The following is a 25,774-nucleotide window of genomic DNA, read 5'->3' as shown; positions in this document are numbered from 1 at the left end:
GTTATTATTGTCGCTATCACTTACAAAGATGAACAAAACATTTTTATTAAATTCCAAATTTACTGTGAGCTAGTTTTTAGTTCCCTGCCGCAGTGAATATTCTGTGGAAGAGAAGCAGTGGTTTAGATTTCCACATTACAAGACTTCTTACCCTTGGAGCCTCATAGCCTATGGCACTTGGTATTTTGCCTGAGGAAAGGCAGCACCATTCACACTGTGTCTATCATTAAGTCATGGCACAGCCACATCATCATATCATAAAAGCCACCCGGGAGGAGCCAGCTTTTGTTTTTATTTCACTATCTGCAGATTGATTTGGAATATAAAACACCAATATGTGCAACACTGAGTAAGAATGTGTTGCCTCAGCAAAGCAAAAGCAAAAAATGTGTTTATTGTGGCCATTATTTTGTACCAGGCATCACTGAAAATATAGAGGTAGGAGGTCTTTCTAAGAATATATCCTAAAAAAGGATAAGAAAAAAGTTGTTTGTGTTAAACCTGATGGGTACTGCTGAGTGATTGACAGCAGATATTATCCTAAAGTCCCATCACAGCCCACATCCTATCTTCAGTGTTTTGACTGAGGCCTCATCACTCATTTCCCTGACGCTCTGCAGCTACTTAAAGGCCTCCCATGTACTGTCTGCACCTGCCCTTTGACCTCTGCTCTCAATAGGGGACAGTAATTAAAGGCTGATTTCTCCTGCAGACTCTCAGCAGGATTAAATATTTCATTGCCTCCCCAACCCACCACTAAATAGCGAGAGCTCTGAGGAATTGGGACACACCCACTGAGAGCAAAGGGGGATTTTCTAATGACACTGCAAGCACCTTATGATAAACTATAGGGTTAAAGAGCACATGCTGTACACACACGGGGACACTTAATCATCCAGTACCAACCGCGGGGAACAATTGATCATCTCCAGGGCTGTTTGTACTGCGACTATACAGCTTAAGAGTACAGCCTCGACAGTGCACATTTTTTTTCTACTTGTTCTAATAATGGGAGCAAAGGGAAAATGTTCAGGGTCATTGAAGTTCTACATCCTGCCAGAGCTGACCCATGGTACAGTGAAATTAATAATTACAAATGCTTGACTGAGAATGCTTACAAGAAGGCAAATGCACATGTGAATGGCTACACTAATCTGTGATCTGGGGTGTGTGCTGGTTAAATTCAGCCCTACTTGTGAGGTTTAGGATGGGCCACAAGACGAAACTTAAATGTGCAAGTTTCTGCATGTGTGCCCCGTTTAGACATGGCATTTTTTCTTACACACCGTGAGACTGTGAAAAGCTTTATTTCCATCCTTGTGTGTCTTGTACATATGGAAATTGACAATAAAGTTGTCTTTGACTTTGGATATGGAAAGTGTTAATGCCAGATGTACCTGCATGCGTGCAGAATCCATTGTAGACCGTCCAGACCACATCTGGAAGAGGTCTGTCTTGCATTGTGATCGATATCTCAGCCAGACGTTAATGCAATCCGTACAGCATGACTGCATTCTTAAGAAAACAGCCATCTAGCAAGTTGAAAGGTCACCAAATTCAACCTGTTCCTGCTGGCAAAAGCTAAAAGTAGTAGCAGTTACCACTTCTTCCCAGAAAAAAAATAAAAATTTAAAAGCCATCAGCTCCACCTCACTAATTTGTTAATACAGGTGTAAATTGTCCAGGTATTGTATAAATAGTTTAATAATAAACTTGTTTTAAATCGAACTTTCCTTAACAAAGTTTAAAAACAACAGTAAAAACAACATAAAATAAGAGACACAACAACATAGAAATCATATAAACATAAAAAACTGGGGGACAAAAGAGATTTAAAAAAGTAATGATAGCAATGGGTGGATTATAAAACCCAGAAACATATTAAATATTCATAGGCACTTTCCTGTTTAAAAAGTTTTGTAAGATTTAAAGGATTCAAAAGATGCTAAAGATGGAGTCCGTGTCCAGATACGGATCACAGATCACATTCTTGATATGTAACAAACATGATAAATGCATTATCTTCCTCATTTGCAGACATTTGCAAAGTTGTACCTCCAGCTGTCAATCAGTGGAATAATATTGTGTTTCCCACATGATCATGTCTGCATGTGCATCCTTGGCATGTGCAAAGAAAACATTCTCTTAAAAAAGGTTTAATAGTGCTACTAATGGTCAAAAACTCCACTTGGTAACTCTAAATTAAAAAGAAATCAGTTCAACAATGTGCAAATTATTTAGTAATTCATTTTTCATTTGTAAACATATTATCCAATTATGAAAAAGAAATGTGCTTTCCAAAACCAGAGAAGCAGAGCATGTCACATCATAGTATTCATTCATTCATGCATTTTCTTTCATGCCTTCATTCACTGAGCTGTGTAACTTTGCTCCGTCTTCTGTAATAATAACTTGTTGTTTGCATGACTCTTTTGGAAATGGAACACTAGTCCCCAATCATGGCTGGTTATTCTCCGTGGCAGCTGTAAACAGACTCTTTGTCACTCAGCGACTCAATAGATTTAACAGGTGGATGCGAGATGCATACTAACATGAAAGTCTATAAGACAGTCAGTCTCCCCCTCAAGCTAAGTGGCCGGCTCAGAGACAATGTCATCTCTGTCAGAGGCACAGAGGGCTGCAGTTTTGATCTAGCTAAACACAACGCTCGGATGGAGAGGAAATGGAAAGAGCCGTTAACCTTTTCAGTTGTTGAATAATGAAAATGCAAATAACGTCAGGCCCTGTCCTGTGTCACTGCTCCATTAACTTGCACTGTATCTTTGAGTCTTTCCTGTTCACTTGAATACACAAGTGATTTTTTATGGAGTTCCTATTAGATTATTGAAGAAAAATAGGTTGTGTATGGAATACTGGTTTGTACTACTCTACTCTAATATCTTATTTTACTTATAACTGTTTCTTTTTGTTCTTGTGACATTATTGGTAAAGTTTCAGACACTTACTCTTTCCTGTACTAACTTTAAATGGGGTTGTATGAGCTACTTATCCATAGTTAGTGTTATTTTCATCAACCTAAAAAAAAACTGTTTTAAGTGTATGCTTTGTTTAGAATATTTCCATTTTTTACCTTGACTATGAACAGCCTTTCCGACCACTGAAGTCCTTACCTTTGCTCTCTTCAAAGCCACCAGATTCCTTTGACGGAAATGGCAATTTTACCTCAAAGTATGTGGAAGTTGCTGGTCTCTTGCTGCCCTGATCGGCTAGTTTGTTTGGGTTATTGTGTGACTTTGTTAAATCCAAACTAACCCTTTAAACCAACAAAGTCACACAATAACACAAACAAACTAACCAATCGAGGCATCGGTAGACCAACAACTTCTAGTTGCTGCCAGGTAAAATGATGATGTTTGTTAATGGAGACTGGTGGCTTTGAAGATAGCAGCTTAGCGATAAAGAAGAAGATAACAATAGCGTACTGTTAAAACTAATTAAAAAATTTTAGTGGAGCATTTTGTTAGAACATTGCTTAGCCTCCATGACTGCTTCTCCAAACTGGGCCAATGCCATCCACTGCCTACTGTAGGTAATACAATGACTATGAATAAGTACCTCATACATTTCAAAAATATCTGAGCTATCCCTTTAAACTAATCAATTCTGGCTTTAAGCCACCAACTTGTTTTCTGACTTGTATACACCAAAAGAATCAAAATGTTGTGTTTTTTTAGATGGTAAAGTTCTACTCAGCTTCTATTGACTTAATGCGCAAAGATGTTGTGTTAAAAAGGAAATCCTGCCAGGATCGTAATGTTTACACAAATGCTTTGCCCTGCATGTATAATGTTTACTTAGATGAGCACATTTATGTGTTTATTTACTGTATTGTAGTGCTTAGATTTAAAACTTTTATTGAGCAAATCTGAAATGGCTGCATAAGAAATGCATTATCTGTCCAAAAATCTCTCTATAAATAAAAAATAATTTCTGGAGACTTGGTGTACTCTGAGATTTGGAGCTTTGCAACATGGATTTCTTTGCCATTCATAAAGAGGCCATTTCTTACACTTTGAAATGCTAACAGGCAAAATAAAATAAAAAGTCTGCATTGCCAACAGTGTTGGCTATTGGAGTCTGCTAATTCTGTTTTGTGTCCTGTGTTTGCAGTGCCTACCAGGTGGTGGTGGAGGAGGAACGTCCACGCAGAGCACGAGGCACAGCAGAAATCCTGCGCTGCTACCCAGTTCCCATTCACTTCCAGAACGCCACGCTCCTAAACTCCCAGTACTACTTCACTGCTCAGTTCCCTGCCGGCGGCATCCACTCGCCCCAGCCCTTCACTGTGGGGGACAACAAGACCTACAATGGCTACTGGAACGCCCCTCTGCTGCCTCAGAAGAGCTACAGCATCTACTACCAGGCTGTCAGCACAGCCAACGGGGTGGGTGTTTGTACATTTTTGCTTTATCTATGCAATTTCAGTAAATTGGACTAAAGCCACATGTTGTTTCGAAATTAGACTTTTTTTTTCAAAAATCTGGCCAGTGATGTAAAGCAAGCACCTTTACTCAAATATTACACTTTTTACTTTCGTATTTGCATTTTATGTTACTTTAAACTTCTGCTCCACAACATTTCAGAGGGAAATATTGTATTTTTGGCTCCTACTTTTCAGATTAAGATTATTTATAAAAGACATGATCTATTTAAAGTATGAAGAAGTTAACATTTAAAAATAGCATAAATGTTCCTCGGTAACACAGTTCTGGTTATTATGGCTCTTCATAATGAATACTTATACTTTTGTTACATGCATCTTGTTTGTAATACTTGACTAACTTTTACTTTTTTAATTTTTTAAATGCACTTAAAATATTACTTTAAAAAAATTACATGACCTCATAAACCAGATGGACCCGGTGCCATAAATACCTGCCTGTAAAAGTTTTTTTCTGAGACATTAACACTAAGTTACAAAATAATATCCCTGTAAATATATAGGATAGTTGAAATATAACGCAACAATACACATAATGCACTTGCTCCATTCTACCATGTTGGGTGTCGTATGTAACTAGAAAAGCTACTCTTTCTATTGACACCCACTAAAGTATAATCATAGCTAACCAACTCACATCAGCCCCAAAGCCTTTACATTACAGTCAGTGCCTCAAATTCTACTTAATTGTCTGAATAGTACTTTTACCAGTGGTTTTAACAAAAGAATGATAACAAAGACGACAAAGAGAGGCAAAAAATAACACTTCCTCTAGACTACATGGTGTTGTTGTGTGCCAGGTTGACATATTATTGTTTGACAGCGTGTGTTAGAGAGCTATGATTATAAGTACATCCAGTACCTCAGCAAAGAGACAATTAGATTAGCAGAGTTGGGAGAACGTCTAATTTATGTACTTATAATTTAATGTACCTCAAACACTGACATCAGAAAAAATACATGTAACTTAAATTCAAAGTAAATGTGGATTGTGAGGATTTTTTGAATGTTTCTTGATGTTTAATGAAGACTTGCTGTAACATTCTGCTTAGTCAAACCTCGCTTTTTTAAATCGTATGCATATCCACTTTAAAGTGTAGATGAAACAATGCAAAATATTATGGTGGGTTTAATGAGAATGAAAGGCCGACTGACAGATTGATTGACTGGGCGACTGAGAGGGACTGAAGTGGCTGAGTACAGAAGTCCCTGACTCTACACAGTAGCTGCCTCACACAGGCAGACACATGCACGCAGCAGCACAATTGCATTTGGCCTAGGATAGATGTGTCAGGACTCTGTTGGGGTGTTAAAGCACTGTCTACACTCTTAATAGGCTACAGCAGGGTCGGGCGGGGGATGCGGAGCTCTATGCGGTGACATGCGCTCTCCTTACATTACTGTGGCCTTGTTCTCCTGCCTCTACCTATGACGCTTCATGCCAAATGGCGGACAAGCCTTTGATCAACGGCATTTAAGAGAGGCAGTCGTCCCAGCGGCAGTTAAGTGCGGAAGGCAGGAAACAACAATGGGGTTACCGATCGTACAGGTCACAGCTTCTGTCATCAAGTGGCACTTAGCGCGGCCCTCCCTCCACGGGGCCGCGTCAGACAGCTCGATGGCGGCTTCAAGAGCCCCACCGATTGTGGACCTGAATTAGAATCACCATAAGCAGCCTCCTTGAGAAACACCGGCACGTCTTTAAAGAGGCAATAGAAATAACATGTGCGGCAGGGCTGAATCCAATTAACGAGTTTGCTCTTGAGAGTAAAGCATCGGCAGCCTTAAACTTTCCAGGTCGAAGCAGTGAGCGGTAGGAATCGGCAGATAGTGCCCTTCCTCGCACAAACAAAATGAAACAGTCCCTTGTTGACACAGCATAAAGCTCCGTCTCTGTGAAAGATATTTCGGACAGTTTTTTTAATATTCAATGTTTTGATTTGCAGTGGCCAAATGCACTCCCTTTCATTAAGCCATCACTGTCAATGGATACTGCAAGCTTTAATTAATGTCTAATGATGTTGTAGTGATTTGTTTGGGCCTCTTAAACTAAATTAGCACTTAGAGAAGGTGAGTGCCATTCATACAGAGCATTTTTTTAGCCTTTCAATTCAAATAAAAATCTAATATAACTTCCTGTTATGTTGCTTTTAACAAAAGGGCTATCTGACGGCCTAAAAGCTGCAGTATTATGAATACACATGCACCCAGGATCACATGTTTTTTTCCTCCTTCTTTCTTCTCTTCATTATGCCTCTCGTGGCCTCTAAACGCTGTCTCTCCCATGTGCGCTCATTGCTCATTGGACAGCTTGGCTGGTTCAAACACAGGGACACAGCTCTCATGTCTTTTGTGTTGTATTACTCATTGCCTCTCCGTTCCTGTCTATGTCCTTTTTCCTGTTCACCAGACCATTGTTGACAACAAACTTCTCTGCCAGCAGCGAGAGCAGTGTTTTTTTTGTTGTTGTTTTTTTATGTTGTTGAAGGCTGTTGTCAGAGCTCAAACTCCATTACATATTCAGAAAGGCTCCCTGACGTGTCATTTTGGAGCCCTGCACGCTGGGTTGGTGTCGCTTGTCACAGGGCTCTGGTTTCTCCACAGTGGCTGACCACCTTGAGCCGCAGGCTGCCGACAGATCGCTGTTGGCTGACAAATCAGCAGCTCAGCACCACTAATCTGTGCTGTAGGCCCTCTCGCCTAACTGCGTTTTGTGTCACAGTCATTGAGCCCGACAGATGATAGGGGACAGCGTGGAACTGGCCGAGCTGTTTTGTTGTAACCATGAGTTGTTCGATAGGTGTTGTTGCCGCTGCAAGTATATGTGTGTCTCACATCAGTGCACGTGTGTCATATCAACCTCTGATTCTTTTCTTTCTCTTTCTCTTCCCCTTTAATTTATCTGTTGCACAGGAGACCAAAATCGACTGTGTTCGAGTAGCCACCAAAGGTAGGAATAGATCAGACTGTGTGAATGAGGATGTCTGTTGTATGCAGTTCATAACACCACATGCATATGATTTCTGAGGATTAACAATATTAACATGAAGTTGACATAAACTGACAATCTTGACACGCTCACTCTTAATTAAAGGAATAGTTTGGATTATTTTAAGTGTGGTTGTATGAGGTACTTATCCATAGTCAGTCTGTATTATCGACAATAGTGACGGTCAGCATGCCCCAGTTTGGAGAAACAGGCAGGAGTACCAGGAGCTTAACAGTGTATTACTGTGGACAGGGGCAGCAAAACATAGTTTAGCCACGTAAAAAAGTTAATGAGTTTAAATGTATGCTATGTTTAGATTATTTTCAGTACATAACCTTGCTGTCAGAGAGCCCTTTCCAACGGGGAAAGTTCAAAGCCACCAGACTACATTGATAAAAAGAGCAATTTTTTCTTGCAAATGACTGGAGTTGCTGGTCTATCACTGCCTGTTTGTTTGTGTTATTGTTTGACTCTGTTGGTGTATACAGTTAGTTCTGAGTCACCAAAGTGACACAATAACACAAACATACTATTAATCGAGGCAGCTGTAGAAAAGCATCTCCCATCTTCTGTGAGGTAAAATTACTGTTTTTGTCAATGGAGTCTGTTGGCTTTGAAGAGAGTATAGAATGGCTTTAGTTCCCCTGTGTAAACTTAAGAAGGGCAGTCTCATGGCAAGGCAAAGAGGTGACAATATTCTAAATATAGCACACATTAAAATACTGTAATTGTTTTTGGGTGATTTAAATATGTTGCCCCCATCCTCAGCAGTAAATAGCTTATCTTAGGATACACTGACTATGGATAAGTATCTCATACAGTCCACTTATCTCAAGAAAATCTCAACTATCCCTTTCAGTTTATTAGCATTAATGTGTTACTCCTTGTGAGTGAGACAAGGACAAGACAACATGTGTGATATGGTCTTCACATCGATACATTGACCAAGACCACTTGTGTTTTCCATGAGTGGGAGGTAGCCTGTGTGCCCATTGAGGTCTTTAGGTACTTAGCTATGCTGCCCGTACCTCCTGCTCCACACATTAGGGGTGATGAAGTCTAAGCACCATTGATCCGGGAGCAGAATTGATAAGGCCGGAGGGAGTCCTAGTCACACTCCGTTCGGGGGCCATGGGAGGTCCTGTCACATGCCCCGACAATCTTGTATATTTTGCAGCCCTGCTCTGGATTCCGTGTGGATTTGCAGATATCTCCATCTACATGCCTCAATAGGCTGAAGTAAAACAGCACGTATTAGAAGCAGAAGGATCATATAAGCAATTTCTCACCTGAAGGGATACATTTTAATGCATTGCGTTTGGTTTCCAAAGATATGAACTTGTGTGGAGTGATTGCTGTTGCTAACTTTGCAAAACAAATTATAAAAATGCTTTCTAACACTGTAATGGATGTCTTTTTTTCCCTGCCTCAGTGTTGCATGATGATGGAACTGTTGGTGTGGCTGTTTTCAGCTTCAGTGTGGCCTGTCTTTCTCTCTCTGTCTTTCTCTCTACTGCATGCAATCGTGGATCCACTGACTCTACTCAGCCGCCATACTTGTGACACAGCTCACAACCCCGTACATCCGCATCGCCCCGGCGGCCGGTGACAACCAACTAACAGGTCAGACCCATTAGCTTTCTGCATATTCTGACCATTTCAGTTATCCTGTCCACAATTTATGTAATGTTGGGGCCATACTGAGGAGTTTCTCTACAGGAAAACAAACAAGTGGCTGGTCGCATGTGTGTGGTTTTGTTATTGTCCTGCTATTTGCATAGAATCAGCGTAATTAAATCAAAGACTCGCAGACGTTGTCTTTTACCTTCATCTTTTCCACATTACTGCACATGAAAGACCGGTTTGAGGTGCGATTGTCATTTGATGTGTCTGTCAGAGATTTTCGACAGGAGTTAATCCCCTTTCATGAATATTTCTCATTATTTCTAGAAGATTAAGTGTTGGTAGGTGTTGTTGCGACAACTGTAAACACACAAAAGGATGCTGAAGTGCTCGTCATAAAGATCTGGAGAGTTTTCAAGAGTCTAGGAACTAATTATTAAAATTCTGCTCAGTTTCTACTTGTTGTGTGAGAATGTCAGATTCTCTCGGGCTAGAATGGAAGAGTATTGACTTGTACAACATACAGCACTCACAGCTCAAATGGGGATTTGTCACTGACAGCACTCCTGTAAGATTAGCCTATAACAGTATATTTGGATAAAATCTGCTCAATCTGTTCAGACATAATTGTTAATATGTCACCAGTCTTGAAATCCCCCCGCAGCTCCGCCTTAAATACGTATATATCTAAATAAAGGCCTGGCTGTTGATAACAACACACCAGAGCAAGAACAATATGTCACAACCAGCCCGGGATAGATATTTACCTTTTTGATAGCGAGAGAAAATGGCAACGCTGAGGAGAGTAGGAAGCCCGCTCTAACAGATTGGTCTGACATAACAATTTATCATTCTAAATTTACCCCTGGTGACAAGGAATAATGGTGTTGTTCAGGTGGACAGTTGTCATTCCAGGGACGTTGCTTTCCTCAGAGTGCTTCTTATCACTTCCCAGGGAGCAGATGCTGTTAAAACAAGACGTTTCCCCCCCCTCCCTCTCTCTTTGTGTCTCTTGTTGTGGGCTATCTCCTCCGGAGCTGATATTTAATGTTTTGGTTATTTCAGGCTTTTTTATCTTCCTGGGTATTATCTTTTCCCGCCCTGCATCCTACATTTTTTACAGCCCAGCAACCATTTGCCCCAAACATGATTAACCAAGGGTAAAGATGGTGCGCACTTATCTCTCCCAGTGCAGCTTGATCCACGGAGCGCTGATGTCCACTGAGGACGGAGCTGAAGGTGGAGTCTTCAGGACAATAGGGAGTCGCTTACTTTCAGAAGGAACATTACTCTGAGCCAATAAATGTGTATTGATATTTATGGTCCACAGAATGCCACAGAATATCAGCGTATTGATTAATCAACCTCAGTCCTCCACACAGACAGATCAATGAGAGGAAATAGTGAAAGTATGGATGTGCACTCTGCTGTTTGGTTCACGTAGAACAATAGCAAATGGTCATTCGATTTGTTTCACAGTCTGCCAGATTAATTGCACTTCCTTTGTTTGATCTTTATGCATTGTGATGTTTTGCAGGAGCAGCCACTCACAAACCTGATGCGGTGGAGCCAGAAAAACAAACAGACCACACGGTGAAGATCGCCGGGGTCATCGCCGGCATCCTCCTCTTCGTCATCATCTTCTTAGGAGTGGTGCTCCTCATGAAGAAAAGGTAAGCTTCTTCCTCTTACTCATTGAAATACTACGTTAGATTTGTGGAAGAGGTTGAACTTACTTGCCGAGTGCTCACAAATAAGTAGTTTCTGTTTCATCATTTTGTATATTTCTCCCTCGAACGGTAGTATTGTCAGCGTCGTAGTAAATAATTAATTTGATTATGTTGATACGCCCCATTAAGGCTGTTTACAGCCATGAGATACAGTGTGCCATGAAAAATTAATCCGTTTCCACGGCACCCTCTAACAAATGCGCAGCGCTTCAATGACATTGGAGTGGGAATAGGAAAAATGTTTTTTGAGGCCTGTGGTATGAAGAGAAGCGGGGAGGAGATAAGAAAGAAAATATGATGAAAGGCTCAAAAGGAAAGAGGATGGCCACATAGCTGAAGGCTAAGTTTACATTAGCCTGGACCCCATACTGGAGAGAGGTCTTCTGTACATATCCCAGCCATCAGGGGAGCTAAAGCCCCTTTGTCCACAGAGAAGCTCGAAATAACACAATGTCAATTTCTGCAAGGATTTTTTGGGTGGACACAAGTTGGGTTCCTTTTATATCCCTGTAACATTTTCTATTAAGGTACACATATTCACCATTTATGAGTTTCTAATTAGCAAGCAAATGCAGTAACAAGCATATTGGTTCTTTATTAGTCATTACTTTTCCCTCAATAACCAATTATGTTCCAAACACAAAAAAATATTGTAATGGTTGATTTTTACTCTAAATGCAAAATAAATCAATAGCAATTAAAAAATAGAAGATTAAAATACTTTATTTTGGGGGGGTTTTCTGTCCATTACAATATATCGGAAATTTTCACCTTGGAAAAATTTAAAATAAATTATAAAAAGAATGTTTCAATGATCAAAGTTCATCTATTTTTCAGAAATTGTTTACTTATAACACTGTAAAAGTGATGCTTTAAACCTATTACATATTTTGTATTATTTTAACAAAATAAAAATAAAAAAATAAAAGTGTATTTCTTATTTTTTAAATAATATTTTTCTAAAATCTAAAAGTCTAAATAATTGTAAATATGTAAATATTATATGTACACAATCTATAGGATACATTGTAAGATGAGTGTGGGGATTATCAGAATAAATCAGTGTTTCCCTATTTCCCCCCCTGGTGACATTCAGATCCCTCATCCATTCCAATCGACATATTTAAAGAAAAAGAAAAAATTCTGAGTAAAAGCTGTAAATCATTCACATGATATTTCCTCATGTATAAGTAATAATAACATCTCATGTTTGCTTTAAACACAAGTTATGTACATTAACAATATGATTAATTGATTAAAATGTGTCTTGCACTTCCTCCTTGCATCACAGTCAGCCATGCTTGCTAAAAAGCGGGTTTGACTCTACTGTGGTCCTCTGTAGATGATATGAAACACTGTGATTGGCTTATAGACATCCAGTTAAATACATTTGTGTGACTGGATGGAGTCAGATGGCCATAATCCTAGAACAGTGTTGGAATGTACGAGGGATCTAAATGTGTTAGTATGCTTAATATGTTCCATATAATGTGGTAGTACAACAAGACTAGTCATTCTCCATTTATAACACTTAATATGTTCTATTCTTATGTAACAAAACACCTGTGTGACCTTATTAAGCCACACAAGTTCCCCTTTCTAAAGTTGCCTTCCCTTCACGCATAGTAAATCCATTATAGCACACAACTACTGCAATTAACAGACCCTATTCTTAAGTGATGGATTGCACCTTGAACAGTGGAGGTCTATTAAGATGCACAGGTTCTATTCCCATCCAGTGGTGGAAGAACAGAGTCAGCACAAGTAGAAATATCTCCTTTATTAATGGACCACATCAGAGATTTTCAAACATATCTATGAAAAGATTTTTTTTTTCAAGTTTCTTCAAGACTAAGAACAAATGTGCTGCCCAAACTTACTGTATAATTTTCAGCTGACGGAGCTTTTTGGCGGTAAAGGATCACACAGATTTTCAACCATATCTCGATGTATTTGTTATCATACTGTATGACATGCTCATATAAATACCTCACGTTAGAAAGGGGAAGTGAGAAATACTTCCTCTTCCAGTTATTCAGGCACCTTTAACAGTTTTACACAATAATACTTGATAAATAGCGAATATTGTCAAGGGAGTATGACAATTCTTTTTGTACTACCATCTGATACTGACCATACCGTGCAAAGCATATCAATATCATAATTCATGTTCAACAACTTCCTTGATTACTATCAAAAAGCAATAATAGGAGATTAAAGCAAAATATCAAAAACACATTCTATGACACACATGTTTATAGTGCATTAATAAGCATATTTGTGTTAAAATCTGCATAAATAATAATACTTTATACTTATAGGATTAGGATTAGCCTAATACTGTACCCAAACCCTATAATGACATTATGAGGCATTATAACACTGCCTATTACTGATACTATACTATAATATTACTGATTATAAAAATAGTATAATGTGCTAAAACTATGAAAATTATAATAAAACCCCAATTTAAAAAATGTTGAGTTGCTTGAATAGTGTAGAATGTAAATAAAATAGTATAGAGTATCTTTCCACAAAAAGGCAGTTTGAGCATAATATAATAAAACCTTTCTATAGTCTTCAATTAAATATGTCACAAAAAATAGATTTTCTTGCATTATTTCTATCCATAAGCTTTGCAAAAAAAGTATTTAGGGCACTAGCAGTAATAAAATATCGACTCACTTACCTTATAATTTATGATAAAATGGTTATTAATGTGTTATGATTATTCTTATAAAACATTCTGAATATTTTTGTGCTTTTTACTAAAATTATACAGTATTATAAACAGAAAATAATGTGTTATTAAAATGTAATAATGCATTAAAGCCATGAGTTTCATAGAAAATATTACCAATAACTTGCAGAATAACACATTAATAAGTTCTTTGTAATGACTAATTATGCATGCTCATCGTTAATGGTGAATATGTGTCTTAACAAATTTTGTGAAGCACAGACAGGAGTATACATTTCCCAGTAAAACATATGTATTATATGGACTTTACTGTATGTTATTGTTAGAAAACTTGTGTTGAGGTAAATGCCAGTACATTAGATGGAGTAGATGAAGCTGGGTGGGGAGGCATAGTTACACACTAATATAATCATAATGTTCCATGTTTATTTTTAACAGTAATATAAGATTCTTCATTTCTACAGCAGGCCCTTGTCTGTGTAGCACAGCGATCAGTGGGTGGGTGTGAAAATCAGCAATCAGTAATGGAATTGTTTTCAATTAGCCTTAATCAAACCAGAGATGGAGATGACTTCATTGGTGGAATTTTGTGTAATTTACTGTTACCAACAGGGAATCTGAGTTGTGTTTAGACTTTCAAAGCACTGATTAAGTTTCAGCCCCGGAGGTCAGATATGGTAATTTTTTATAGGTGTATAAAATTACGTGTTCATAAAAGGGGGGGTTTTAGTGACCGCGTTGTTGCCTCTGATTTGACATCACATGTAGACCGGCTCAATATAATTAGAGTTTCTCCTGTACTGTACTGTACTGAGCCCCCCCTCCCCCCTTGCAAAGCATGACATGACTCCAAGCGATCACCTTTGCCCTCATGATCACTAGTTTACCTCCACGTATGCCACCATATCTGATTTTGTTCATTTCTACTCTTTTTTCAAACATTAATATATTTTTACTTTTTCTTTCCTTTTCATTCCATCCCCTCCCCTCCTCCACTGCTTAAATCCTACCACCACCCCACTCGGCAGAAGAACCTATCACTCCTACACTTACTACCTGTAAGTAACCACTTTGTGTAATGTTAGTGCCATGCTTCTCACCCACACGCTGTTTCCCATGCATGCAAAGAGCCATGTCATCCTCGTCCTGCTCAGAGCTATTACAGAGGCCCTACGACTGTAATCTCTGCTGGAGGAGCGGAGGACGTCACTCCGATGCATCTCCACACGACGAGCACATCACACTGTATGTCACATTGGCACGAGTTCTGACGAAAGCACGCAGACGCTGCTGCACCCCCACGACATAAAACCTGTCACTGAACTGCTTTTTGCAAACATAATTTCTGCTAGACTTTTAAGGAGTTTGTTTATCAAATGATGAACTAAACTGCCTTAATGATTGTGCGGCTGCCAAACTCATCTAGTGAAAGGGAGAGAAATCAATGCAAGAGCTACTGCATTTTTACTGAGTGTAAATTTTTCATTCGCCTCCAATGATTTCATCTCTGTTGACTTGTCAAAGTTAGATTTTTTGAAGTGCCTTTCAGAGTGAATCTATGCTTTAGTTGTGCCCAGAACCTCAATGAGCCAGTCAAAATAGTTCACATCTTGTACACTTGTGTATACACTCTGCAAATGCCAAAAATGCAGTCAATAACTCCGTGTTGGATTGACCACATTTATAGGTATTACACTGAAAATGTAAGCATGAGCTAACATGTTGATCTTACCAATCCGGCTCCATATGCATGTGATAATTTCTAGTGTTTCTCTACCCCTACTCCTTCCTCTCATCAAACCATCCCATGCTTTTTCTTCCCTTTTTTTTCTCCGAGCATGTTTTTTGGGTTACTGCACATCCGCCCCATTGATTCTCTGGTGATGGTGGAGTTGTGTCTTTAGCTGACAAGACATTTGCATCACTACTGAGCGAGCTGATGTGATCACAGAATAACCTCCTTTCTATTTAGATGTCTCCAACATCATAAAACAATAGCCGCAGCGCTGCTTTATTCGCTCTTTAATAGAACAGATGATTCCACATCACACCTCTGAATGGTAAAGAAGCTTATTCTGCAGCTCTGCCTTCGCTGCTGTAGCTCATAGGCTCCCTCTGTATGGTCTTTGTGATGGATGCCGACTAATCTGTCTTGAGATGACTGTGATCAGAGGAGAGAATGGAGGCTGCCTCACATCAAAGAACATCTCAGAATACACCTGGAGATAATACTACTCTGAATACGCCGCGTGTCACTCATATTAGATCACAGCTGTCTTGGAGGGAAAGCCCCAATGACTTCGGAGGAATGGTGTCATCAAAGCTGAGCACATACACATTGGCCGAGCTAAGCAGGAAGAGATGAGACTGTCAGTGAAACAATCAAAATATCACCAGTTTGTTTTGGGTATGTTAAGAGTTACGTGCAGATAGCATTTTCTTAGAGACGAGATGATTGTGTCTCCAGTACAATTACAAGGCAACATATTATTTTTCACAAGATGAAAGAGATTTAATAGTACATTTTCAGACGTGTGCTGTGGGGATGATTTTTGTGAAGTATTCTTCCAGTTCAGGGGTAGACTACCTGTGGCTCCGGAGCCACATGTGGCTCTTCAGGCTTTCTGTAGTGGCTCCCTGAGGCTGTGACAAAAAAATACCAAATGAAAGAGTTGTTTCTATACATTTAAATGTAATTTATCATCGGTCTAAGCCCAAAGCAATTTGTATTCTTCAGTTGTAGAAATGTGTAGCTTGTATATGGAGACTGGTCTCCCCTCAAAAACGTCAATATAAGGCATTTGTACATGCAGCAAAATACGACTCACATTTACATTTTAGGCTGTCATCTGCCATCATCTTGCGGGCGCAGTACTAATGATCGACCGAAAAGTGGAATTTAAATGGCGGATGTCACACTCGGGGTGGTAGGGAGGAGAGGTTGTTGGGTCCAAAGCACATGATTCGGTGTGAAGTGAAAACAAAAGTAAATCACTTTATATATACCTTAAGTGGCTCACATCACCCTCATAACTACTTCACTGCTGCCATTTACATACAAACTGTGAACCCTAAGTGTATGTACAATGACGTATTTTTAGAAAGCTCCATGGTACCGTGAGCCGTGAAACACTCATTTTGACAAACGCTAATATATGTCATTATGGGTTGTATTGACAAACGGTCTATTCTGTTGTTAAGGTTGGAGATCTTGTTGTATATGTGGCATTAAAAAATGTTTTAACATTTTACTCAACTCAAATGCATACCTTAATTATTAATTCATTCTCCCGCCCAGTACCTTAACCTCGTATTTGGCCAACTTTATGTCTAGTTTTGAGTGGCTAAGCTAGCTTTATATTCCAAATCTCCTGAGATATATCTTCAGTGTCCAGCTGCATTCTGACAAAGTCATATTAGTAAATGCTCATCACTTTTAGTAATGTTGGTAGACTAATTTTAGACTGTTTTACCTTCATTGGAAGGCTGAAAATAAGGTGTGCTTCATTTTTTTCTTTTCTTTTGGCCAACAATGGCTCTAATGTTAGTTAAGGTTGCCGAGCCATGTTGCAGTTGAAGGACATAACATCTTAAAGGGACAGTTCACCCCAAAATAAAGAAAATGTATTTTCCTCCCACCTGTCGTGCTATTTATGAATCTAGATTGTTGGTGTGAGTTGTGTGAGAGATATTGACCTTAGAGATGTCTCTTGAATATGATAAAACTAGGTAAAAAGTGCACACAAAAAAAAGTTAATTTTCAATGCTCAACAGCAATGTGTGTTTCCAGAAAAAATAACTCAGTAACTCTAGATGATTTCTGGAAAGTGACATCCCTTTTGACATTTTACAACGTCTATTTTTGGTGCTTTGTGTTTTGTATGGTCTAGACTATAGCACTTCAATATTTTTTTATTTTTGGGCGATGCTCTCCTTTTTTTAAATAAGGGTTTGCTTAGTTTGTTTTGATTAACAGCTTTTATGTTAAATAAACTGGGTACAATGTGTTTATGCAGTTCAGCCAAATTCGTCCCTTCACCAATAAATGTATGTTTGATGTCAGCGTCACGTCATCCGTGTATTCCTACAGTCTCATGTGTCAAAATGAATTAGGGGCTTTACTGTTAACATTTAAAAAGCAGGGAAAGAGTGGGCTGCCAATGTTGTGACTCCTCTCGGAAGCTGACAAGATAACAACATAATATACAGTTAGATAAACTGAAGGAGTAATGATCTCCATTGGGAAATGTGCCATGACAGCAGCAAGACTAATAGATGATAAAACATGGTTAAAATAAACAAATAACCAGAACACGTCCGATTTCTGGACCTCTCTAGCAAGTGATATTGTCCTCTGCACAAAAAAAATCAAAACTGCAACATTTTTTCATGCTTATTTAAACAATTTATGAATGGCTTGAAGGTGTAATACATTATTTGAAAGGGTGAAATTCACTTGACAACAAATTCAATGAAGATTTGATTGATTTTCATTCAGCTAGTCCATTAATGTTGCTATTCATTGTAGATGTATGGATCTGCAAGCAGAGTTTTATATTTCCGGCATAATGAGAATTATATTTCACATTATTTTCACCTCTGTCGTGTTTTCGTTGGACCAAATTAACAACAATAATCTAAAAACATAATGTCTGCATCACCAAGTAGGTAAATGATTATCTGTGAGGCTTTAACAGGTTATACAGCTGTTCTACAGCTGTTCATCATAAGTAGTTGATATCCAGAATTATGCAGGAGTAAAAGAGGATTTCACATTCAGTACTACAACCCCCCATCCTCCCATCTTCTCTTATATACCTGACTCTTGCGTCATTCATTGGTAGGCACAAGGAAGCAATACAAGTTAGTGGTACACAGAACCATGTGAGCTAATTGTAAAGACAATTTGCACCTTGATGTGTTAGGATAGGAGCTGAAAATGTTGCTCTGTAGGACAGGTGTTTAGTCCTTTTATCTTTTTTGGGTCCAGATCGACTCGTCTGATATAAAACAGTATTCAATCCTATGAGCGCCTCATGGGAGACTAATGACCAGCCAATCATTGTCATGATCAGGTCTAACGCCAGAAGTTGTGTTCCCATGAACAAATTTGATTCGCATGAGAAAAGCTTGATTGAAACACCAAAATTGGCTAAAACTTTTGAAAATGCACATAAAAGTTTTTACGCGTGTTTGAGGTGGTTTTTATCTTTTTTGGACAAATTGTGAATGCGCTAAACAGGATATGGAAACGCTTTTTCTGAATAAGTTCTGACGTATCTCACATGACTGATCAGCTGTTTCCGCTCTGCCAGTCAAGATGAGCTGACATGAAAGAACAATTGTTAGTTGCCCAATTGAATCAATTAGCAACTTGAGTTATGTTTTTTCTCTCTCACGCAATCTCTTCTTCTTCTACTGTTTACTGACGGATTAGCCTACAGTAAAACATTACACTGCCATCTTCTGACAAAAGTACATTTATGCAGCTTTGTTTATACGTTGTAAACCAGTTGATGGAAACGTCTCTAATTACTATTTTCTTTTATGGAACATTTCAAAATTTGATGCGACTTGGAAATAGAAATACGGCTTGTGTCTAGCTGTTCTCAAGCTTTGCATTTACATAGGCAGCTTCACCCAACAATATAGTTTGTTTTTGCTTTGCTTCAGTGGTGTCCTGGCCATCTGGCATACTTCAGTGTGAAAATCCAAGTTTTTACCCGGTCACAGCCCTGTCTGTCTCTTAACAGGACAACAGCTCTCTCTGCGATCATTCAGGGTGCGCAAGAGAGCGTGCTGCATGTTTCAGGGCTGCGTTCACAAGCCAATCACATCCAAGTCATTTAAACTTGTGCTAGTGTCATATGCTTCACCGTAGCCTACTCCATCGCTACTATTGTGGCTGTAAAGCAGTGTATCAATAGTTTTGAGCGTCACAAACCTAGCAAAATTACTCTTTCTCCGATAGCTACACGATCAAAGTGTTCTATCCCCTTTCAAGTTAGCATGCGGCTAATCCATGAGCTGCTCACTGACATCTCTGGTGATTGATATGGGAAAATCGAATCCCCCTCCCCAACTAAAGTCAGTGGAGGCAAATCAGACTAAAGATGGAAACAGAGTGTGAAAATGTACAGTTCTGTCTGATATCAGGCAACCTTTTTGCCCTACTGTCACTACTTTCAGGTTATCAAAAGTCAGCTCATCAACAAAAATCACTAATATGCTAAATATACCGAGAGTTTATATTAACTAATTCATTATACACTGCTTTCTTAAGATGCTCTCCTCAGGAGTGTTCATCTGCAGTTCTGATGACTGCCTTGTTGCCAGCGATGAGATTACAACACCTATATGATTGATGAAGCCCATTAATGCTCTCATGCATTCATCAAAGTCTTTTAAAGGCATGAGAACATCCTGCAGTAGCCAAAATATGCACTTTGGGTACATTGCCAGAGGTGGCTGCGGGGGCTAGCTCGCAACACAACATCAGTCAGAGCGCTCATTAGGGATGCAGTTACATGTGTGATCAAATATATGACCGCTCTTTAATCAGGTGGCCGCACCGGCCACTGTGCCTGCTGCTGCTGCTGCTGCGGCTGTTGCTGCTGCTGCTGCTGGGGACAAGAGCGAGATCAATGGTGTAGGGCAAGGGTTGCGATTGGGTCTTTTATTCCCGTGAGAGTGCGATTCATCCATCAAGCTGCAGGAATGTTAAATACGAGCACACTCACTGTATCACTTTGTGGCAGATTTGTCAGTGCCTGTCAAAACCTCACCTATGTGATCTGACTGTGATGTCTTGTATATGATTAACAAATAGATTTTTTTTTTTTAATCTTGTAAAATAGGATTAAAATGATCCCTCAGTGGAAAACCTATAAAAGTTCAGACTTAACTAGAAGTGGACATAAATGACATATTTTTGACTTCACTGCAAGACAGAAAATTGTCAAAAAGTTTTATTGTTTTGTCTACAAATAGTGAGCAATAATTCCTGCGTAGTATGCCTTTAAGTCAAAGACCCTCAGTGATGGAATATAAGTACATTTACTCAAGTACTCAGTTACTCAAGTGAAACTATTTGAGGTACTTGTACTTTGTACTTCTACTTCACTACATTTTAGAGGCAAATATTGTATGTTTTTACTCCACTATATTTAGCCGACAGCTTTAGTTACTTTTCCGGTCAAGATTTAACATGAAAAACATGATCAATTAAAATGGTAACGTTTGTTTCTAAATTTTACCACAACAGTATATTAAGTAGTTAGAATTAGCCCTGCCTGGACAACAGTAAAATGCTTACTAAAATGCAATAATTTATTTGGAATATAAGAGATAAGGTAGGATTTTATTTATCCCGCAGTGGAGAAATTTAGTCGTCACAGCAGCTCAAGATACCGACAGGGGAGTTTATATAAATATACAAACAGAATAAAGAACAAACAAAACGTATACAGAAAAAATAAACATACATTTTGTATTTCACATATTGCACATTAGAACTTTATCCCACAGTTAAATAGGTTGTTGTATGTAGTAGTAAGAACAATGAATAAAAAAAACTGGAGTAAATTCTGAATGCAGGACTTCTACTTATAGTGGAGTCATTTATTTATTATAGTTATTATTATTTTTACTTAACTAAGGGATCTGAATACTTCTTCCACCACTGAAGGCCCTAATGTAATTCCTAAAAGTTATCGGTTGCATTAAGACCTGATTTGACCTGAATGCTGAGTGACAGAGTAGAGTTTGATTACATTGAAATTAAATTATAAAATTTGAAGACATGTTTGCTCAAAATATCCCCTCATCAATCTAGTGTGTAAAAATTGCTGTTATGCTTGATGTTTATACCTGCTGTTTTATTATATCAGCTCATAAAAAACAATTTCATCCAGGAGAGGCGGGCTCCATTTCCATCTGGCAGGTGGTCACTTATATCATAAATCCCTGATGGTATGATGAGTGCATACATTTTATTGAGTGGCCCTGATGGTAAACAAACCTGTACGCCACTTTCCGTGCCATAATTTACCAAACTTGCAGAGATGTATCAAGAAGAGAAACAGAGAATAGTCTAAGTAGAATCAGCCACAGTTGTTATTTGTAATTTAAATGCTTCCTTTTTACTCTAAACACACACGGAAGTATAAATCATCATTCTTTATAAATCCTCCGCTGCACTTAGTGTCAGAATGGGAGGCCTACTAAACGTACCATGTATAACACAATGTGCTCAGGGCAAACACCTTCATTAAACCTTACAAGCCGAACATGCAGCAAGAATCACATTAATTGGTACAAGCCTTGCAGATTTTTGCACCTACGAGCTCTGAATGTTGATGAGAAAAGAGGAAGGAGAAAGAAGAGCAGCTCTAGCAGGGCGGAGGGATGTCATGCATGGAATGATGAAGTTTCAGTGCATAAATTTTAACATGATGTGTCATTGACAAAGCATCTGTCTGTCACAGTTTGGCACGACACACATTTGCTCTCATCAGCTACTTACTTAAAGCAACACTTCACCCTCAAATTGATCATTTGTATATCAATTACTCACCCTGTGTTACCTTGAATTCTTGAAGAAAACTTCCACGGAGCATGCTTTTTTGCTACAATCCTACTATTTAAAACGCATCACTTCTGTCTCATGCTTGCTGTTCGTCCAGAAGAGAGACAGTTTATGTGGAAGTGTTGTGTGAAGAGTAATATTAAGGAAAATGCATGTGTTCGGGAAGTTGTGTGCAAAAGACTGGATAAATGACTTGAGAGGGATTATTTGCGAGTTTGTGGACTGATGTTTTCATATAGTTTAGCTGTTGCATCTATTTCATTTTAGTTATCAAGATTTTTATCTGATTTTGATGATGATTCCATCATTATCAGGGAGTACGTCTGAACAATATGTTTAAAATCTTATATCACAAAATAACTACTTTCATATCTATAACAATAACAATATATATGACAATATACTGTAACATGCTTTCTGGTGACTCAGTAAAGAAATAGTATTCCATACTCCATGTTTGGCAAAAATAGCACCTAAATGGTTCATTCACACATTTTTTTTTATATTGCCATAGAAATAATATTGATTGATCTATATATGATGGACAGTTTTATATCATTTTTACGATATATCTTATCTTGTCGGCTACACCAGAGGCATGCAAGAAAAGTTTTCTTCAATGAGAATTTCGTTGGTGAAGTATTCCTTTTATTTACATTTAGTATAAAAAGTTTTTGAATAATACAGACCATGCCATTGCAAGAGAAGAAACATTATATTAATTCAACTTTTGGTACAAAGCATAAACTTTTTTTCTCATGAAAATAAGATGCAGTCGAAAGCTTTAGAAAAGAAATGGTAAAGAAATTATAAGAAAATTGTACAACCATGTGGTATAAAAAAGCACAATTTTAAATGTTGTGCCTTGATCGCTTAAAAAAACTATACTTTACTATTAATTTAATTTAGAACAAAGTTGACCAGAGACCAAAAACAAGGTTCATGCAAGTTCTTCTAAAACTGACAAGAAAAAAAAAAAAAAATTAGTGGCATAACACCATTGATGTATTTATAAGAACTGGATAGCGGACACAAAGATGGCGCCTTTTCAGTCCTCATGAGGATTGCTCGCCTGGGAGGAATGCCAAAAAAGTTTCCTGGCTTCTGGATTTACTTTAAGGCTGAGTGGCAGCAATGTATCCAGTTTTATAATACATCCATGCATAACACACACAAAAATGTAGTTAACATTAAACGTTCTTTACAGTATAACAAGTCAAGGCCTTTTCTTTAACAACATAACAATATTGAGAGTTCTAACCTTCAACATTGTGTCTCCTCATATGTTTCTTCCTTCACGTTGAAACATGTGCATGCATTAAATGCAGTAAATTCAATGTTACATTTTTCTTATTGTACCCCTTTACTGTTGGGAGACACAAAAAAAGACATTTAGAAATGAAGAGTTATGAAAGACAGTCTGCTTTTATTGTTTGTTTTAAAAAAACAGTCTTGCAGAATCGATGAAGCAATCAAGTCAGCAGATAAACAGTATTGTGCGTCACTGAATAGAGTGTGCATTAAGAAATAGTTTCTCTGTGTTTCTGCTGCTAAAGTAAATGAAGAGATGGAGGAGTAGACGCATGACGGATGGACAGACGAGTGTGTTAAAGGTGGAGAGAAGTTTGAAATGAGACACAGTGCAGACAACTACTGAAATACCCCCACTGCGTGAATCAAAGACGCTTCTGTTGCCCCTCCCAGCTGCGTGTCACTCATCTATCGCGCACACACACTCACACCCATGCACTGCGGATGTGTGTGGCTTGTCTAATGAAGCCTTCTTTGTCCCAATGTCACAAGGTTTAGGCAGCTCCAGCGCTGAAATGAGGCCCACCATGCTGAGCCTGAGGTTTTTGAAGCTCTTGTTTTAGAAGTTGCAGCAGCATCACCTCCCGCAGAACAGAGATTCTGGCAAACACGCACAGACACACAATTCCTGCAGCTTCCTTTTTGTTGTCGCTGAACTCGTGGAGTTAGGAGCTCTGCTCACTTAGATCCTAGATGTGCCACGCCTGTCATGTACAGAACAGCAGACAATCTCTCTAATGAGAGTTGCCTAATATAGTCACCTGGAGTGTTTGCTCAGTCTTTACTTCTACAAACACCTCTGCCATCTGTCTGTCTCTTCCCCTTCATGTGCACATTCACTGCTGTTCAAAGAAATTTGTGGTTTTATTGTCGGGCATGCCTGCAAGCAATCGGTCCTATAAATTTTTTGTTGGGATGTTTCCACGCGCAGCTTTACGCTAACTATCAGGGGATATGATAAATGGTCACATTCATCAAGATGCACAAACACTCCACTGTACACTTCCTCGTACTATCTCTGTCAGCACATCACACCCTGTAATATAGTCATCTATCATTAAATTTTCCCCTCATACAAATGAGGAGAGAATAGCATGCCAATTAATCTTCATCTAACACCCACGGTGCCTTGCAAACATCCCAGTATTGCTGGTGCTTTCCTCATTTTGGCACTGGTGCTTGTGCAGCCTCGTTTGTCTCCAACGCTCATTCTTCAGCTGTTACACAGGCCAGGATAGCGGAAATCCAAGTCCTAACAGACGCAGAATAAGAACAGTGATACAGTATTAAAACCTGGATTATAGTCATTCTAAATAGTCTTCTCCATGAGTGCACACAGTGCAGAATCAGTCTTAATATTGCCCGGGGTGCATACGGCTCCCCCTCCCCTCCCCTCCCCACTCCTCCCTGTTACAATATGAAGATATAACATCAAAAAAAAAAAGAGACAAGATTTCCATTTTGTTCCCGACTCTAATTGCAGATTAAATGCAAAAAAGTGAGTCCGGCAGATGAAAATGTCACTACTTTGTCACTTTGCTTTCTGAAGAACGGATCCACTATTAGCCTCACGTCGCGGCCTTCAGAGCAAATGACTGTTTGAAGGCAGCGGGGGCCTGTCGCCATATGGCACCAGACAGCGTCAAAATTGAATAAACAGAGGAGATTTGCGAAAACAAAGCAGCAGGAGTGCATCATTAGACCGCAGTTGTCCGTGAGAGAGACTGCAATTCAAATAGGCAGGGGGGTCACACAGAGAGTAACAAAGTGCGAGGATCAGTGTGAGGGCTGCCGTAGTTAATTCTCACACCGCTCGCTCCCCTCCAGCTACAGAGTAGCGGCAGACTTCTGACACGGCCATAGCTTACAGTATGTTTCTGCTCAAGCTGTTTGATATTTCTCTGTTGTGAAACTTTTGTGGAAATATGGTAGGGTTAACTCCACAGAGTGATAATGTGATGCATTGTTTATCGCCAAGGGAAAACTCTCTCATGCGAGTGGCCCCCATGTCTTAGAGGTCAGAGGTCAGAGTCAGAGGTTGGTATAATAAAAGGGAAAGTGTTTTGAACTCAAAGCTAAAACTTTCAAATTCTTTGAGAGTTCTTTTTTGTTGCATATTTAATTAGTGAGAATACAAAAGTTGAACGAAACATTGTTGCGGCGAATGCTGGAAAGTCCACAGAGTTCACGGTCCAACTACTCTCAAGTTGATTTAATCAGATGGAAATGATTAAGACTAATTCAAGACTGTCATGCACATGTCACACCCACTGTGGAGCAGATGGCAAAAACATTTTTAGGCAGAACAAAGACTTATATCACACTTATCACATAATTACATGTCAAAAGGAAACAATAATGGGAATAA

At 38.9% G+C, this 25,774-nt stretch overlaps 1 protein-coding gene across 2 annotated transcripts in view; it reads left to right on the top strand.

Moving 5' to 3' along the window:
* LOC131980288 (receptor-type tyrosine-protein phosphatase mu-like) overlaps positions 1-25,774 on the top strand; it is a 177,489-nt gene that overhangs the window by 103,812 nt on the left and 47,903 nt on the right. For both annotated transcript variants that reach the window (XM_059344499.1, XM_059344500.1), the window contains exons 12-16: positions 4,132-4,405; positions 7,376-7,412; positions 9,000-9,074; positions 10,612-10,747; positions 14,537-14,566. In XM_059344499.1, the coding sequence (XP_059200482.1) occupies positions 4,132-4,405; positions 7,376-7,412; positions 9,000-9,074; positions 10,612-10,747; positions 14,537-14,566 (552 nt within the window). The remainder of the gene's footprint in view (positions 1-4,131; positions 4,406-7,375; positions 7,413-8,999; positions 9,075-10,611; positions 10,748-14,536; positions 14,567-25,774) is intronic.

Source organism: Centropristis striata, chromosome 11, assembly GCF_030273125.1.
Source record: "Centropristis striata isolate RG_2023a ecotype Rhode Island chromosome 11, C.striata_1.0, whole genome shotgun sequence".
NCBI classification, from domain to species: domain Eukaryota; kingdom Metazoa; phylum Chordata; class Actinopteri; order Perciformes; family Serranidae; genus Centropristis; species Centropristis striata.
The sequence above is the reverse complement of the archived record's forward strand: the minus strand, read 5'-3'. Positions and strand labels throughout refer to the sequence as shown.